At 43.0% G+C, this 16,546-nt stretch overlaps 1 protein-coding gene across 14 annotated transcripts in view; it reads right to left on the bottom strand.

The window, feature by feature from the left end:
* Positions 1-16,546, bottom strand: part of LOC117958594 (RNA binding protein fox-1 homolog 3-like) — a 407,104-nt gene that overhangs the window by 36,441 nt on the left and 354,117 nt on the right. For 11 of the 14 annotated variants that reach the window (XM_034895077.1, XM_034895075.1, XM_034895078.1 and 8 more), the window contains one exon: positions 5,329-5,631. In XM_034895077.1, the coding sequence (XP_034750968.1) occupies positions 5,329-5,631 (303 nt within the window). The remainder of the gene's footprint in view (positions 1-5,328; positions 5,632-16,546) is intronic. The other 3 variants (XM_034895081.1, XM_034895086.1, XM_034895085.1) reach the window with 1 other exon arrangement.

Raw genomic sequence — 16,546 nt, 5'->3', positions numbered from 1 at the left:
AGTCATTTCTCTAAAAGACTCCCTTGCTGTTATTTGCAAATCGCCTGCAAAGTGCTCTGCTCAGCACTTTCCCCCTCCTCACAGAGTGGCATTACAAGAGCATAATTGAAACTATCTGATTGGAATGCTGCCAAGCAGGTAGATTACATCCGATTAAATAGGGGGGCATACTGAAGAGAATTATAATGCCTGAGCTTTATTTCATTATTTTCCTCTCCTGGTGTATTTTGGTTTTTTTATCTAAAGAAGCTGCAAATATATCCTCTTCATCACCTGAGAGAACAGGGAGTGGGCCACTACCCTAGCCTACTCCCCCCCCCGATTTATATAAAATAGTGCAAGGCGGAGGAGTTATTTTAGGCGTGACAATACTGAGCTGTAACAACTTCAAGTGATTGACAGTTAGCTTGGGTAGAGATTAAACTCTCCTACTTGAATTAAAGTTCTAATATTATACTTTGTGGCTTTTTACTTTTTTCTTTATTGTGAGATAAATATCTTTTTTTGTGCATGTTATAGGTTTACAAAGTGAAAAAGCCCAAAGTCCACCCCAAAGGGACTTACCAATCTCCAACAGAGAACACTGTTCACAGACTGTTCCAAACAGCTCTATTCTAGTTCAGCCTTTACTTCAGAGACGAACAAGTGTCACTTTGTAAAACCCGTTATAATGCATCTCTAGCAGCTAGCAGGGGACTTCCTCATGCTCTGCAACTGACAAGCTAGCAGTACTTACTGCCCATGTGTGACTCCCACAAACAAAGATGGTACAGAAGTGAGATGCCTCACTCTGTAGCTAAAACAAAAGACCTCAACACACATGGTGAAAAGAGGAGCTGCATCAATTTGCACTACAACAAAAATACGGCGTTTTCTGAAAATTAAACCACAAAAGCCTATTCTGGTAAAACCTCTAAATACAATCATGAACCTGAAAATGAGCAAAATATGAGCAACTGCAATAGGAGAGATCTGGTTATCGAGGATATAGACAAACCGAAGCAGAGAAGTCTACTGCAGGTGCTTTCAGTGAGATGCATCACTGAGCTTCTGGATGAATTCTACAGAGCAGTGCTTTGGTCCAAACTGCAACGAAGAACGTCTCTTTTTATCGGTGGCAGAGGTTTATGGGTATTGTCATATGTAGACGTATCCTCCATGGTAAACTGACAGAAAAGACATGATTATAATGAAACTTGAAACAATTAAACTGATGGATAAGAAATTAACCAATAGTGTCTTTAAATGGTAAAACTGCTGATAATCTAGTAATAATCTAGTTTTTTATTAGGGGCGTTGAAATGTATCATTTCATCGCAATGCGGACATGCACGATACTGCATCGATGATGTGACAGAGCATAATCAATTAACGCCTAAAGTTGTAACTTGTTGATTTTCAGGTTGCAGACTCTGGATATCGAATCGGTTTGAATCGTTGACAGGTCACTCGTAATCCCATCCAAAGACCAAACCAACAGTGAATATATCTACTAACAAGTATTGTATGATCGGAGCCTGATAGATCTTCTTCCTCTGTGCCATACAGCTCCGTTGTTGTTAAAAACACACCAATGAGCCAAACAGTTGCCCTGGCAGACATGTTTTTTTCATTACCATGAACACACACACTGTACCGAACAGACATTGACTAGAGCAAACAAGGGTTATTTCAAAACCAAAAATAGTTCTCAACAAATTAAATGTTTTTTCCTCTTTGTTTGATACAAACTACAGTAGTTTTACCAAATTAATGAGCCTATTTTTTTATGAAATAATACGCCTGTGAGGTGTTTTTAAAGATTTAGAGGTACAGACAGGGAAAAGAAGTCAGAATGTTTTGAGAGACGGACTAACACATTGTTAGTTTGGTCTAATTTGTGGACAATGAGAAAAATATAGAAAAAAACTAGTGTTACTCTTTAAATGATCCAGGAGAGGATTGTGGATATTTATAATATCTTTCAAATGGGAATTTACAGTGGTGGAAAATCAGCGGTTCCTCCCACTTCCAAATAAAACAGTTATCCCCTTTTTAATGGTGGCCTACATGCTGCCATCAGCACCGCCTCTGAAAGCTACACCCTGGTGGAGACTCAAGCCCTTAAACGCAGCTCACGAGAGATGAGAGTGTGCGTGCGCGTATGTGTGAATGTTTGCATGTGCTCGCCCGTGTTTTCCGCATGCCCTTGTGTGTTGGTGTGTGTGTGTGTGTGTGTGTCTATGTTATCACAGTCCCCCAGAATACCCTTCGGAAAGTCTTCATGCCGCTGACACGGGCTGTGAAAAATTTGGAACGGAGTGCTGCCCCAACGCCACTGCCTTAATTTGTTATCTGAAAAGAGAATGATTACTCATGAAATTCAACCAAACCTCAGACTATTTGAAATGAGCCAGATAACGAGCTCAGTTTTTTTTTTTCATCCAGCAGAGCTCCCTGGCAGCCCTCTGCTACCCTCATCTCTAAGGATTTGGAGAAAAGTTGGGGGCTGCCTCTCTTCCTCAAGTCGCCTGCTTTCAAGTCAGCTTGTTTGAACATGGCACGGAGCAAGGTCCCAGAGGTCTAGCTTTGGACAACGCCACCTTCACAGTATAGACGGGGGACTAGTTGACACAGACAGAAACAGAGAGGCGAAGCAAAGAGAGTCCCTGCGCCTCATTAAAACATACACACTCTCCGCTCACTGCGGGGAATTCACACAGAAGCCATACATTTCACTGAATTTTCACTCTCTCTTGACTCTTTTTAAGTCTTTAAGTCGAGAAGATGTGCAGAGTAAAGCGTCTTCGTGGGGTAGAGGAGCTGAGCGCAGCAGAGTCGAGCCTAGGGAGGAGGGTGAGTGGGGGTGAGTCACAGTTAGTAGCTGATCTGCTCCCTCAATCTGTGTTTCTGCAGGGTGCCCTAATCAAAGGCACCCGGGCCCGTCTGTGGCACCCAGAGCAAACAGGCTGGGCCTGTCATTAAAGCTGGGGAACTCAGCAGTGGGCGACACTACACCAGCGGCCCCTGAGGATTAGACTCTCTGTTTACACCCCACTAATCTCATCCCTCTGTCCTCGCTCAGAAGAGATGGGTGGATTTGGGGAGAGTGTGGACGCAGAGAATGGAGAGGGAGGGGGGGGGTGCAAGGACGGTGCAAGACGGGGGAAAGTAAGGCGAGCTCTCATCTCTTCATGGCCACCATCTCTGGGCTTTCTTCACAGCGGGTGAGCAGATGAAATGAAATCAAATGCGAAATAGAGAGAGGACAGAGTAGAGAGAGATAGCGAGTGGAGGAGTGGTGTACGGTGTCGGAGGGGGAAGAGGAAGGAGTAGGCTGAACCTCCTGCCAAGTCTCTCCTCACTTTAAACTCTCTTGTGTGTCAGCCATTACTGTAAGTGTGGCGCATAACCGTGGAGCAGTTGGAGAGCGTCACACAAATCTTCAAATCAAACATTGCTACATTACAGGCCGATGGTAATACGCTATGCAGCGCTATGGCTCTGCTTCTGCCGTATAAGCACTTTTCTGCCGCCAAATGTCCGTAGCCGCACAGTAATTGCAAGGCTCGGAAAATGGAGTTATTAACAATGCTCTTTATGAGTGACCCATATCCCTCTCAAGAGGGCTGTGGCCTTGCCGTGACCCTCCCAGCAGCTGTTGTCATGGTAAAGGAGAAAAGAAGGTCTGGAGGTCTTATTTCTTTCCCATCTCTGCCAGCAGTATCCGTCTTTCTAGACACGTCTCTAAAGTTTGGAGCTAAGCTGTCCTCCCTTTTATCTACGTTTGCCTCTTTTGAAGGTAAATCTCAGGTCAAGCTACTTCATATCAGAGTATTAGTACACAAGAATGAAATGTATAATATATCATTTAGAAATTCCCTCAGTCCCAAGCTGCGTATCTCAGCGTGCAGCATTGCCGGGGGTTTGTTTTCCACTCAAGGTGCCAATTCTTTAAACATATGCGATCTTAGGGTGAGGGGGAAAATTAGAGTAAAGAAAGTAGTATAATGAGGTCCTGGTACAGTTCTATGTACTATGTTTAAACAAATCTCTCAAGCATTTGCATGTTGTAACAAACAATTAGCTGATTTGACCCAACATCAATTGGTTTGGGCTGACGGAGAAAGGTGCATCTCTCCTTTGGTCCTTTAACCAACCAAAAAGATGAGGAGAACAGGGCGTGTCCTCCTTTCAGAGATCCTGAATTATTCATGTCTACAGCATGTCACATCTCCTTCATGCAAATAAATAAAACAGCACAGGCTTACATTTTTTTAAGGGAACACCAAATGGTTCTTCAGAAATGCACTTTTTTGGATTATATTTTTTGCCAAATATACCTCTTACTTCACACACAAAGCAGTGCCAGGACATCAAAGTATTTTGCTGCTTATTAATGATCACTTCACTCTCACAGCGTTACTTCTACTCTCAACCCTCACTTTTTATTAAGAAGGGGCATTTGTGTGTGTTGGTGATGCAGAATAGATCCAGATTTTCAACTGAAATAACAAAAATAAAATAAAAACAATGGGGTATGACATGGTTTGTGTATATAGAGTGGGGGTATACTGTAGATGTACTACATTAAACCACTGGTATAAGTGCAAAGTTTCTAAATGCAACTCTGAATAAACCTTATGAACCGCAAATTACTAATTTTTATAAAACAACAATACATAATATATTTGCAAATTAAGACAAATTATGTCTCTTGAAGTCTCTTCAGATATTCCTTGATTAAAATCATGTATAACATTATGACGTATTCCATGTATAATTAAATGTATAGTTATTATTAATTCATCGCCATTTTAATTTTTTTAATTTGTGAACATTTTCATGCTCATCTTTCCATATTAATGGCAAGATACTTATCCTATTAACTACTTTTAATGCTGGATTTGTTGCAAATCTGTAAATCTTCGGTGTCGCTTTACAATACATATTTTATGGCACAAAACAGGAAGAGAGCTGACTCTTCCAGCAAATGATGCTGGAGCTTTCTGGTTTGAGGCAATGGCAGACGATGGAAAGAGAGAAGGAGTGGCAGAAAAAAAGCCAACGTTCTTCTGTGAAACTAAATTCAGGGAGGGGATACAGGTAGCAAAAAATAAGAATCTACTGTAGCTTTTCAGTCAAACTACTTTGAGATAAAAGCCACCAATCATGTTAACTATTGTCTGATATTGGTAAAAATATTAAGAAGCACAATTAAGCCATTTTAAATAGATGTTGAAAATTATACACATATACAGTATATCTATACACAGTAGACTTTTCTCTAGACATCATCAACGTTATGTAAAAGAAAATAAGAAAATAGTGATAATAATATATTTTTACTTGCTGACAGCGTGTTGAGAACAGTGTTTGCAGATGATGAAGAACACTGACCGGTGCGGTCGTGGTGGCGGTGATGGTGGGTGTGCTGTTGTCAGTGCCGACCGGCTCGCTGTGCGTCTGTGTGGACGTGTAGAGAGTCATGGCGTGCTCGGGAACCCGGCTCTGCCCGCTGTAGTCCTGTGTTGGAAGCGGGTGCGGTGCCGCAAACTCTGCGGGGATGCCATTCTGTGGGGGAGGTGGGTACTGGGCTGGGGTGTACGGCTGGGCCATCGCTTCTGGGGGGTTGGTGGCCTCTTGGTTACCCTGCAAGAAACGCACAACAGGAGGCAAGTGTTAGAACTACAGTTGTGATGAAAGTGGAGTACATTGTTTGACTCATACAAGCAGCATGAAAGCCATGCGAGTTCCCCCCGGTTCACAAGGCAACTGGGGGAGAGTTGTCCTGCAAACCAACTAAGTCAGGGGGAAACAGCCATCATATCACATCTCAGCTTGGATCACAGGATGCCTTGATCATTGCTAATGAACACAGTTTATGTTGTAGAGCATGGCTCGCTGTTAGAGGGGCATAAGTCAGGGGGGATCTCAAATGCACTTGTGGCAAAGCACAAGAGGAAAGATCAATTAATTGATACAATTTTGATTAGGCCCTTTGATTTCAATGACAGGTCTGTTAAAGCAGCAGCTGCTCCCTCTCCAAGCTCTACTCTCCTACTTTAGACATTACCCTGTGTCTCACTATCCCTGCCTTTTTTTCTCAGGGTTTTATTTTGAGTTTTTGTAACCAGCGCCAAAATGAGGATTCTCGTCTGACTCTTTTTTTTATTATACCTTTTTGAAATCTCAAATGCACCAAGGTTTATTTCTGAAGTAGCTATAGGACATAAAATGATGGCGACATAAAATTATGTTTAAAACTAGTAAAAGTATAGTTTACCTATTCTTTGAATGCCAACAATGATTCATTCATTGCAGATGTCAAGTGCCTTTTGGTACTTGACAGTTTTCAATATTAATTGGAGACACATTGTAGTTGGTATTCTACAAAAGTTAAAAAACCAAAACAAGCGCTAGTCAGCTCTCGTACAACTCTCATTCATCCATATGCTCCCAGAACACACAGTATGTGGTATCTGCACCACATATGGTTTTTTAGGCTCTGCTCCTGACTTAAGTGATAGATGGCCCTTTGCAACGAAGCTCTTTCACAGACCCTTTGTTTCGTGTGGATGCTTGAGATGATGAGCTGCAGTAATAATGGACTTTTCTTGCTGGTGCACATTGTTAAACTCAGTAATAGCTGGACTACAGAAGTGCATGTCTTATTGTTGCAGAGCATCAGGCTCTGCGAATCCAGACTAATGAGCAGAACCGTGAGTGCTGCTGGAGCGGATATCCATCCCAACATTAAAAACTCAGAGGGAAAAGGTGAGACAATAACAAAGAAATCCAATAACACCCCCTGCAAATAACCTCAATCAAATTTAAAGATACAGATCATGCGAGCGCAATGCATAACGCTTTCGATAAGAGAGAAAAGAGGAAAAGGCACCCAGAAGTTTATGATTGGAGAAAAACAATAACAGTAAATAGATAGAGAAGTTTCTGTCTCTTCCTTTACAAGCTGGCTGAGGATGGTGAGATAGGATTATGTGTTATACTATTCTTTTTTTTTTTGCTACTGCTCTGGCGTTTGGCCTCTTTCTGCACACTTCCACAGAAAGCTCCATCTGGGCAGGAGGAGGCTGTGGTTTTAATGAGAGAGCAGAGCATACACTATGCTGTAAATGTAGTGGAAATAATTCTACTCTGACGTGTTGGCAAACAAACCTCGGCCTAAACTGTGCTCTGCCAATTAAGGAAATGCGCCATTATCTAAATGAAAAAAGAGAGAAGCCTTTAGAGAGGAGAGGGATTGACCAGCTTCCTGCAGCCCGCTGAGCCTGGAGGCTGCAGGAGTGGACCTGACCTAATCCTCTTCTCATTTTTTATTACACTGTATTTCTATCTCCTCTGTCTCTCCCTCTATCCATCTTCCCCCCTTTTCCCTTTCATGCTCATCTCCCCCCACCCCTTTCTTTTTATGCAGAAACTTTTTTAATCTCTACCCCTGTGCTCTACTTTTCCTCTCCCTCCAGTCATGGCATTATATAACACACTTGCATTGCGGGGCATCCTAATTCAAGGAAGCTCTTGATGTTGGCAATTTTCAACTTTAAGAGTCCATTTTAAAAAGGAGAATGGGGTTGGTTACCTAAAAAAACCAAAAGAAAACGTGCACCTCCCGGTATGACAACTGCAAGTACGAGCAGACCCCGTGTCCTCCTTTTAACCAGCCTGAGCAAACCCATCAACATACTGGCGCTCAACAGTCCAGCAGAGACGGAAAGCTCAGCACCCTGCAAACACAAAGGTGCTGTGCTCTACTGTACATCAAACACTGCTCGTATCATTAAGGAGATCAAAGCTTTAGTTATGTCTTTACCGTTAGTCACTGTCAGGATCGCCGCCCTTGGTCCGGATGTGGTTTTTATTTTAGTTTTTTTAAACATTTTTTAAGGATTCGCTGTGTGTGTTTACACAACTGGTTATGATCAGAAAAAAAACAATCATCATATAATATAATATATAAAACACAGTTATAATAAACCTTTAAAACATTATCTTAGCTGGGTTATTCAGACTGTATTTGGAAACTGTGGCACCTGAGGCGGTTACAACACAGACTCCTCATTAGGAGTAGAGGTCTCGATGCAGAGGCCTCCGGGAACACAACACAGGGTCATGCTGCAAGTTAACCTGTCTCAACTTCTGCCGCAGCAAATTGCACAGTCAACCTGCAACGCACTGCTTTGGCGAGGTAAATGCATGCAAGCATACATTGCTGGTAGATTACTTTGTGATGCCAACGCTTTTTCTAATATATATCTCACAATTGTGGAGACTGGGGATAAATTATTGTCCCAGTAAGTTGTAAAATTCTGTTTTGTAGTATTATATCCCTCTGATACCCCTTCCTACTCATGGATGTATCACTCAGATTGGACTTCCCGGACCAGATTTTATCTCCTCACTGGTATCTGAAGCAACATGTCCCCACCAAAAAAGTGCTACTTTGGTTTTCTTATTACCATGTGCACAGATTTTTTTCCATTCAACCTACAATTTTGGTTGATTAATTAATCAGAATGTTATGATCAACATGCTAAAATAAGAGTGAAAGGATCAAGATGATGTTGTGTTGCATTGCGTCTTGCATAACCAGTGAACAGATATTGAAGCACAATTCAGCAAAGTGGTAAAGCAACAGTGTCACGGTAGCCAGAGACCCAAATTCGCTCTCAGCGGTTGAGGCAATCTCAGAACGCTTCAGCTATCAATTTAGCCTTTGGGGACAACGACCAATATTTCAGGGGTTCCGGTGTAGCCAGCGGACAGCCAGGCCAGGACTTCCTCTTCCGCGCACTGGGTCCAATTAGCAAGCTGAGACGTGAGAATGGCGTTTGAGATGAGCGATAACTATTCTCTATGAACATACTGTAGATGAAAAAATACTGTGAATCCTCCACCGATGGGTTTGGAGATTGCATTTCTTCCAATGAGTTCCGCCTCCATGATGTGTGTATGCTGTTGACCTGCATGCCACCTATAAGCCTGTTGGGTTGGTGGGTCAATACCACCTGGAGTACAAACGGAAATCAGAATGCTTCTGATAACTACAACCTGTCCCGTTTCCCACAGATTCAGCATTCACATAGGTGACTGAGTTGGAGAGAAAAAAACCACAGAGAGGCTGAGATGTGTAGGTGTCAGATAGACAGTCAAAAACGGTGTTAATCAAACCCTCAAACAATCATCAAACAACCAGGTTCCTTTGTTAATGTTTAATGTCATATCCCATATATGATCAAAACAGGATAATATTTAAAATCAAAACACTAATGCGCATGTAAAGCATTACACTGTGAGAATGTAGACTTGGACTGTGGCATTGATCAGCAAGTGGCGTTGAATATATTCTCAGCTTGTATATAGCCATGGTGTGATAAAATAAAAAATCCAACCAAACCCAATTTCTCTTGGCTGCTTTATTCTGCCTGCTATTTCTGATGAGCAAGTTGTAAGAGAGCTATGCTTTGTTTCTTGTTTGCTTAAGCTATTTATTTGACAGTTCCTTGGTTTTGGGGAATCTGTGAGATAGTATACTAGCAGTGCTGGACACCGTTTCTTCTTCATGCCGGAGTTCTGCATTTGTCATGACATGTTTTAGTAAACCTGTTAAATCCTGAGTGTGTTAAATCTCTGTGCTCAGGTCAGACATCTGAATACTCACAAGGCATACAGGCCGGTGCATCTGTGTCAGGTCTGTTGCAACTTGAGCAAGTGCAAAGGACTGAGACAGAGCCGAGTGACATACAAACAGGATAACAGCCTGGAGGGCAGTATTGGAGAAACGAAAACTACTTAAGCGTTGTAGCATCATGCCGTTGCCGTTTCAAAAAGCAGCAAGGCAAAAGCAAGGAGGCGGAGAGTACAGGCCTCATTAGTGAACACACAAAGTAACACTGGCTCTTCTATGATCTTCGCCTTTGTGACAATCGAGTTATTCAACTGGAAATGAACTGGGAGAAGAAAAAAAGCCTGTGCAAATCAGTGGAGTTGTGCTTGTCCCAGTGCGACCACGCACCCTCTTCGCTGGGGCTGACTCACCGTCGTCAAGATAATCCATGCTGCCTAATAAAAAGCCCTTCATGGCAAACCAGTCAGGTCCACAGCACATCTCATTCCACTGTAAGAGATTGCTGTTCATTATGGCTGCGAACGGGCCATACGAGTCATATTGTTATATTTGGACCCTGGGCGAGTGTTTCTCTACCTGCAGGCCCTTGTCTCCATGGGCACAAACGGTGAAGAATAAAAGCAACCAGAGAGAGCAGCTTTTATCGATCTCCCATCCTTTTCATTCCTCTTTCCCTCCTTCCCTCCATCTCTCCTTTCACCCTTTCTACTCCTATTACTGAAGAGCACAATAAAAAACACTATCTCTAATCTTAAGCACTCTCCTTGTGTAAAATTGGATTGGACACCCTTACTTAAGGAGATCACTTTTAGAGCAGAGATTTTGTTTTTACAGTCGGCGTCAGGAGCCAGAGAGGTCAAGAAAGGCCTTGTGGCGATGCCCACTGCTGAGGCTGGCAGTCTGAGAGAAACCCCCAGCATACAGTATTCAAAAAGAGAGACAGAGGCTTTTACTGGTGCTAGCCCCCGTGCACATGGCCAAAGCTATAATCCATCTCAGCAGGTACGCCTTGGCTGCTTTCCAGCGATACGGTGATCCTCTTTAGCAGTGCTGAGAGGGACGGTGTTGAGAGGCCAAGAGGAGATGGGCTGTGCAAATACAAGAGCTGTTAGGAGGAACTCATATCGGCAGAGTGCTGCACTGACTCTTACGTGCAACGGAGGGTCAAAGAGCCACGCAAAGCCAAAATACAGCAGGCGACTAATTGCGCTGCATTTAATCCGGAGGGAAATCACTCAAATGGGAGCGGGCTGATCAATCTCAGCGATCTCTGCCATGATGGAGTGGGCAGCTTTATGGCTTCAGCTCAGTCACACGAAGCTTGGATCATTTTTCAGGGAAGGTCTTTCTACTTTACGCCTTTCCTACTGTGTGACACATACAGTCTCAGGCAAGGAGCATTCCTCCTGATTCTATAAACTAAGCAATTCAAACAGATTTATGAACCGCTCTGCGGCGTTCTTGCATAACCCAAACCGCATGAATAGTTCAATGTTGACTTAACCTAAAGCATCGCTGTCTCGTTCCTCCACGGAATATGTACACGAGCTACATGCTTTGCCAGATTACAGATGACAACATTTTTTAAGTGGATTCCAAGCTTTTTAGTGCACTAAAATTGTCACCTCATCTGCCGCATTGTGCACTGGGCGTTCCTCTCGGAAACAACGCTCATTCGGTTTTAATCCTGACGATGGCGAACTTGTGAGAAATCTTGCTGGGCCGCCACAGAATGAACCAAGCAGAGTCTACGGTGAAAAGTGTAACGCGGCTGACCGGAGGCCAACGGGCGGCAATCAGTTGACGCAACACAAACAAAACCCTGAGTGCTTTCCAGCCAGCTGCATGAAAGCCTCTCGTTGTCCCCGGCACTGCAAGCTGATGCTCCGTTAATTGTACCCCGCACACAGACAGTAAGGCAGGCGGGTGGAAAAGACGGCCTGAGATGATTTCCACTGGCAACTGGCATTCATTTTGTCTTGAAGGCGCATAAATAAAGGCTGTCTAACCGGGTCCGTTTTAATTAGGCAAGCCACATAATCTTACTCCAAGTCTCTCTGTTAACACTCACCAGAGGCTGCAGCGTGTGTTAATTACAACCACATGCCAACCAGTGAATCAAAGGTGAGCCAGAAAAGAGAAACTCAGAAGAGGTAAACAACAACAACAAAACACCTTCAGCTGAGCTTCTCATGAGGAGGTACATATTTGGTGCAGCGGCTATTCCCCTCCCCCCAGTCAACCAATTACAGCACCATGTCGGCAAAGAAAGAGAGAGAGGCAGAGCGGGGAGATGTGGAGAAGCAGCCCAATTTGATGCAGATTCACAACACCCCCCCACCTCAAAAAAACAAAAAGAAAACACTACAGGTTTATGATTTCAAATAGGCTGGGGAGAGGGTTATTGTTTTGTCTCACATTTCCTCCCTTGCAAACTCCCGTCTTTCCATTTTTCCACCTCATTTGTGGAAAAGTCAATTCATGGAAATAAACACTCAGTGTCTTCGCTCCACGTCCGAGTCAATTTCGATTTTGAGCATCCTTCTGCCGCTCTTTTCCAAGAGGCTTAACCGCTTTCACACATGTCACACATGTTTCATCGCCGTTAACGTGATCTTTCCTCGTTATTGGGAGCACTTATTTGCTCCACGGCCTTTGGATGGAGGTATTAGAAAGGGAGTTCATTTTCCCCAATCCCTTGCTGATTTCTTCATTATGTTGCAAGCGAGGCGCTGCACACGGAGCCTCGCACCGAGACGGGACTGCTCTTAGCGGTGCGACTGTGAGTGTTCAAATACCTCAGAGACGCCGGGGCGCCACTTAATAAACAGAGTCGACAGAGGATCACTTTGAACTCCGGTGACATGTAATGAACCTGTCTGCCTCAGCCACAGCTCCGTCTGGGCTCAGGCTCCGCATGGTAAAAACGCAGATAAATAAATAAGCAACAACACATCCAAATAAGCCTAGAGGCCCTGTGAAAAAGCCATCAGTTACACATGGTTAGACTCATAGCATTTTGCCAACGCCATAAGAGGAGATAATTGTCTGTTTCAGTGCTGTTGCCTCTTTTGTTGCATAACAGATATTTACACCGGGGACTAATTACTCAAACTGGGTGTCAAAATTTGGATTAACTTGTGGGATGCATCCACTTTAGTGTTTGGACTCATTCATTAGCCAGCACAGACACTGTGCTGCTATGACCCCATCAAAACACACTAAATAACTTTTTAATTTACTTTTCACCTCATTTCTATTTTTTTTTCTCATTCTTCTAAAGTTGTCTGAACAAAGTGATATTGACATATATTCTTTTAGAAATCCTCCAAACTGAACGACTTCTATGAGATTGCTATTGATCACTAAGATAAAGACCTGGATGAAATGAAAACCGATAACTGAACTGTGGGATGTTCTGGCATTCTGGTCATATAAACCCGTAAATCAATTCCACAGCGGCGTCATGCCAGTGGACTGTGCTTCGGAATACAGATGAGTCTTTTGAAATTCTGCAGGGGACAAAAATGCCAACATTTGTTTTAGAATCAGCTGATTGTCATGTTAATTCACTCTTTTTTTTTTTTCCTATTCGCATGCTGGGATTATGATACAGGGGCCAGAGGTCCTCATGGGGACAAAATGCCATTACTTAAGCATGCAGGAATCTCGACATGACATTCCTTGACCGCTGTGACAATGGCAAACATATGCAAATGAAGGAGAGTGCCACTCTCATTATGACCCTGTCACAGAGACTCTGACACCTCCCACTGGACCCCGAGCATGTTAGAAAAAGAGGAAAACTGAAAAAGACAGAGAAGACGGAGAAGGAGCCACAAAAATGACCAAATTGTGCAAGAACAGGTGCAACATTGTTTGTATGTGTTATCTATACCTTTCTTCATGCTCTCTGCTCTCCTATGACCCCCTTTTGAGATGTATTCCATTGGCCTATTTGCCTCAATGAATTTTTTCTTTCTTTGCAGTGGAAAAAAGAACAGGTTTGCATGTGCGGGATTCTTTGAAGTGAAAATGCAGACTACTCCCCGCTGTAGCCAAAGCTCATCTAATCAGGGGCTAATTCCAGTTATTAAGATTTGAGAGATAACTTTGATTCATCACAGTCCATCTACCCCTATCGGTTAATCACTGTCGCGCTAAGCTCTTTTTTAGTCATCCTTTTGTTTCCACTCCCTCTGGCACGCACAGAGGGGCAATAAGAGAGATAGAAGAGAAGGAAAGGGAGAAGATATTAACAATATTAATGACCCGTGATTCTCGTCTCCTTAATGAGAAGGGTTATTAACTGTGATTATCCATGATGAAATGGTGGTAATTCTTGAAAGCTTGAGAAAACTTGTACAATCGCTTGTCTGCTGATTTGTTCCTGTGATGTTTAAGAAAGAAGAAGGTGGGTGCGGTGAGAAAGAGAATTTTGAGGATAAACAGGCAGGGGAAACCTGGGGAAACAGAGATGCTCGCAGCAGGAAGCTGGGAGGGAATTTGTCTTTATTATTATTTTTTTATTTTTTTTAAGGGCGACTCAGGCAACTGTCTCCAGTCCCAGTGCTGCTGCATTTCAGACAGTTAAAATCTGTCTTCTTCACAATGATGAATCCAAACTCTGAAGTGTTTTCTAGCTCTAGCATGAAACCCTTGGCGCCGCGTCACCTCTCACTTCCTCTCCGGATTCCTGTCCCGGCGGCTAACGAGTGGGCCAGGGTACGCACCCGGTCACCCATCTGCTGGTTGACACTGCTGAATGGCTGTTTGAACACCTATGCTGTTCTCGCCAGAACCCTGATACAGCATTTCCACCACTATCCCTTTTTTCGTTCCAATTATAGAAAGTTGCATGCTTGTGGAGTCCCTGTCGGCTCCATATGATTCCCTCAACGGAGAGGAGGGTGGGGTGGTGCTGTCTGGTGAATCATTGATGTGCAGTCAGACTGTTTCATTGCAGATCTGTGTGTGTGTGTGTGTGTGTGTGTGTGTGTGTGTGTGTGTGTGTGTGTGTATGGTGGAAGAAGGAGGTTACCAGCAGACAGATAACAATCCTGAATTATGCATGTCTGTCCCTTGTGAGGAGTGTGGGGGGCAGACAGGGATGAGCCACTCTCTTATCCCCTGGGACAAATTTGGATAGAAAAGAGCTACGTGTGGAAAAGTCGGGACCACCGTGAGCGCTACCTGACCGCTTCAGACAACCTCTCTTCAGCTCCACAATCTATGATGGCTGACAACTGCAGACGCTCCACTCACTGACACACAGGAACTCAGTTAGGGAAACAGCCTCGTTATGAAGCCTGATGCTTGGTGATAATGCTAATGGGCCGCGATGTGGCACATTTTCCAACTTATTTGTTGGTTGTTTCTTTTTAAAAGCATCTCTGGGAATTTAAGCCTGGACCACGCGAAACCCTATCACCGTCCTAAAATTACACTGTATCACAGAAACACCTGCTGGGCCCATTCTAGATAATAATCCCATTTCTACATGCCAGTACAGCTCCCAGACGGGAGAAATTGGATTGTTTGCATTACTGACCTGTGGAGCAAGGCAGTCTGGGAAAAGCAACAGCCTTGAGGCTTTATTAGATTCAATCGTTCTTTCATAAACAAAACCTTACTTTTCAAAAAGGATAAGAAAAAAAAATCTACTAAATGTGGGTAGGCCAGCACTTTGTGGACACACTCCATTTATTTTCTCCAATTAAATCTCTTTAATTGGATTGAGGGCCGGCACCTGGTTTACACTCTGTCAACCACGCAATCCACAATAATTGATGCCAGAGCCGCGTATGTATGTGTGTGTGTGTGGGATGGGGGAGGGATTTAGAGCATGTCTCACTACTCCACAATGTCACTGTGATCAATTTATCAATGGCCGCCTCGCTGTCCACCAGCGTCCACTGCACTGAGATGGGAAATGCCTCAACAATTTGGTGTGCAAGCCAACATGCAGCCACACAAACACACAATCTGTGGTTGGAGGAAACAGTCCCATCCTCTATGAAAGCAATACTACATTAAAAAAAGTATATATCATCATCAAGATAATAGAAGATTCTACAAAAACAAGTTTATTGTGGAAAAGTGGCCCCTTTAAATTTTCAATTTCTATTACTGTGGCATTACTGGACAGTTAAATATATAACAATGAATCATATTGTATGCTGATGATGTTTTTGGGTTCTGTCTGAAATCTCTTTACTGTATTGTGAGGTCAACATTTCTACTGTTTTCCCAATGTTTATTGAGAATTAGCATTCCCTTTTATGTGCCCAAATGAATGCAACACCGTATTATTGAAAGTGGTGCACAATCTATGGTTATTACCTGAGAAGTAAGTGATTATATTCAGCTCTGGCATGCTATACAGTTCCTGTAAAACATATTCATAACCCTACCACTTCGAATCAAACTGAAAAGATAACTAAATTACAGATATACTAGAAAATACTTAATTTAGACACTGTATATTCCTGTACATAGAAGCCCTGTATAATGTGCAGTAAATAGTAAATTAATGAATTATTTCTGTACACAGCCCTGATCTGCAGCAGTTAAATACATGTACAGAAGTGAAGTAACAGCCAACTGTTACCCTCGCAAATGTAATGTATTAGAAGTATAAAGTAGCATAAAATGGAAATACAAAAAATAAAGTACAAGTACCTTAAAATTGTAGTTAAGGCCAGTACTTGTCGCAATGTTCTAGTCTACTTTCCACCTCTACACTATGAAGAAAAACACACACCTTCACATATATGATCATTTAAAGGTTCAGACACATGCTAATCCTGCAGATTTACATACGTAGTTGCGAGCTCTAATACATACAGTGGTGTGAAAAAGTGTTTGCCCCCTTCCTCATTTCCTGTTCCTTTGCATGTTTGTCACACTTAAATGTTT

The sequence above is a fragment of the Etheostoma cragini genome, chromosome 15 (assembly GCF_013103735.1).
Source record: "Etheostoma cragini isolate CJK2018 chromosome 15, CSU_Ecrag_1.0, whole genome shotgun sequence".
Taxonomy (NCBI): Eukaryota; Metazoa; Chordata; class Actinopteri; order Perciformes; family Percidae; genus Etheostoma; species Etheostoma cragini.
Note: the sequence above shows the minus strand (reverse complement) of the source record. Positions and strands in the feature narration are given on the sequence as shown.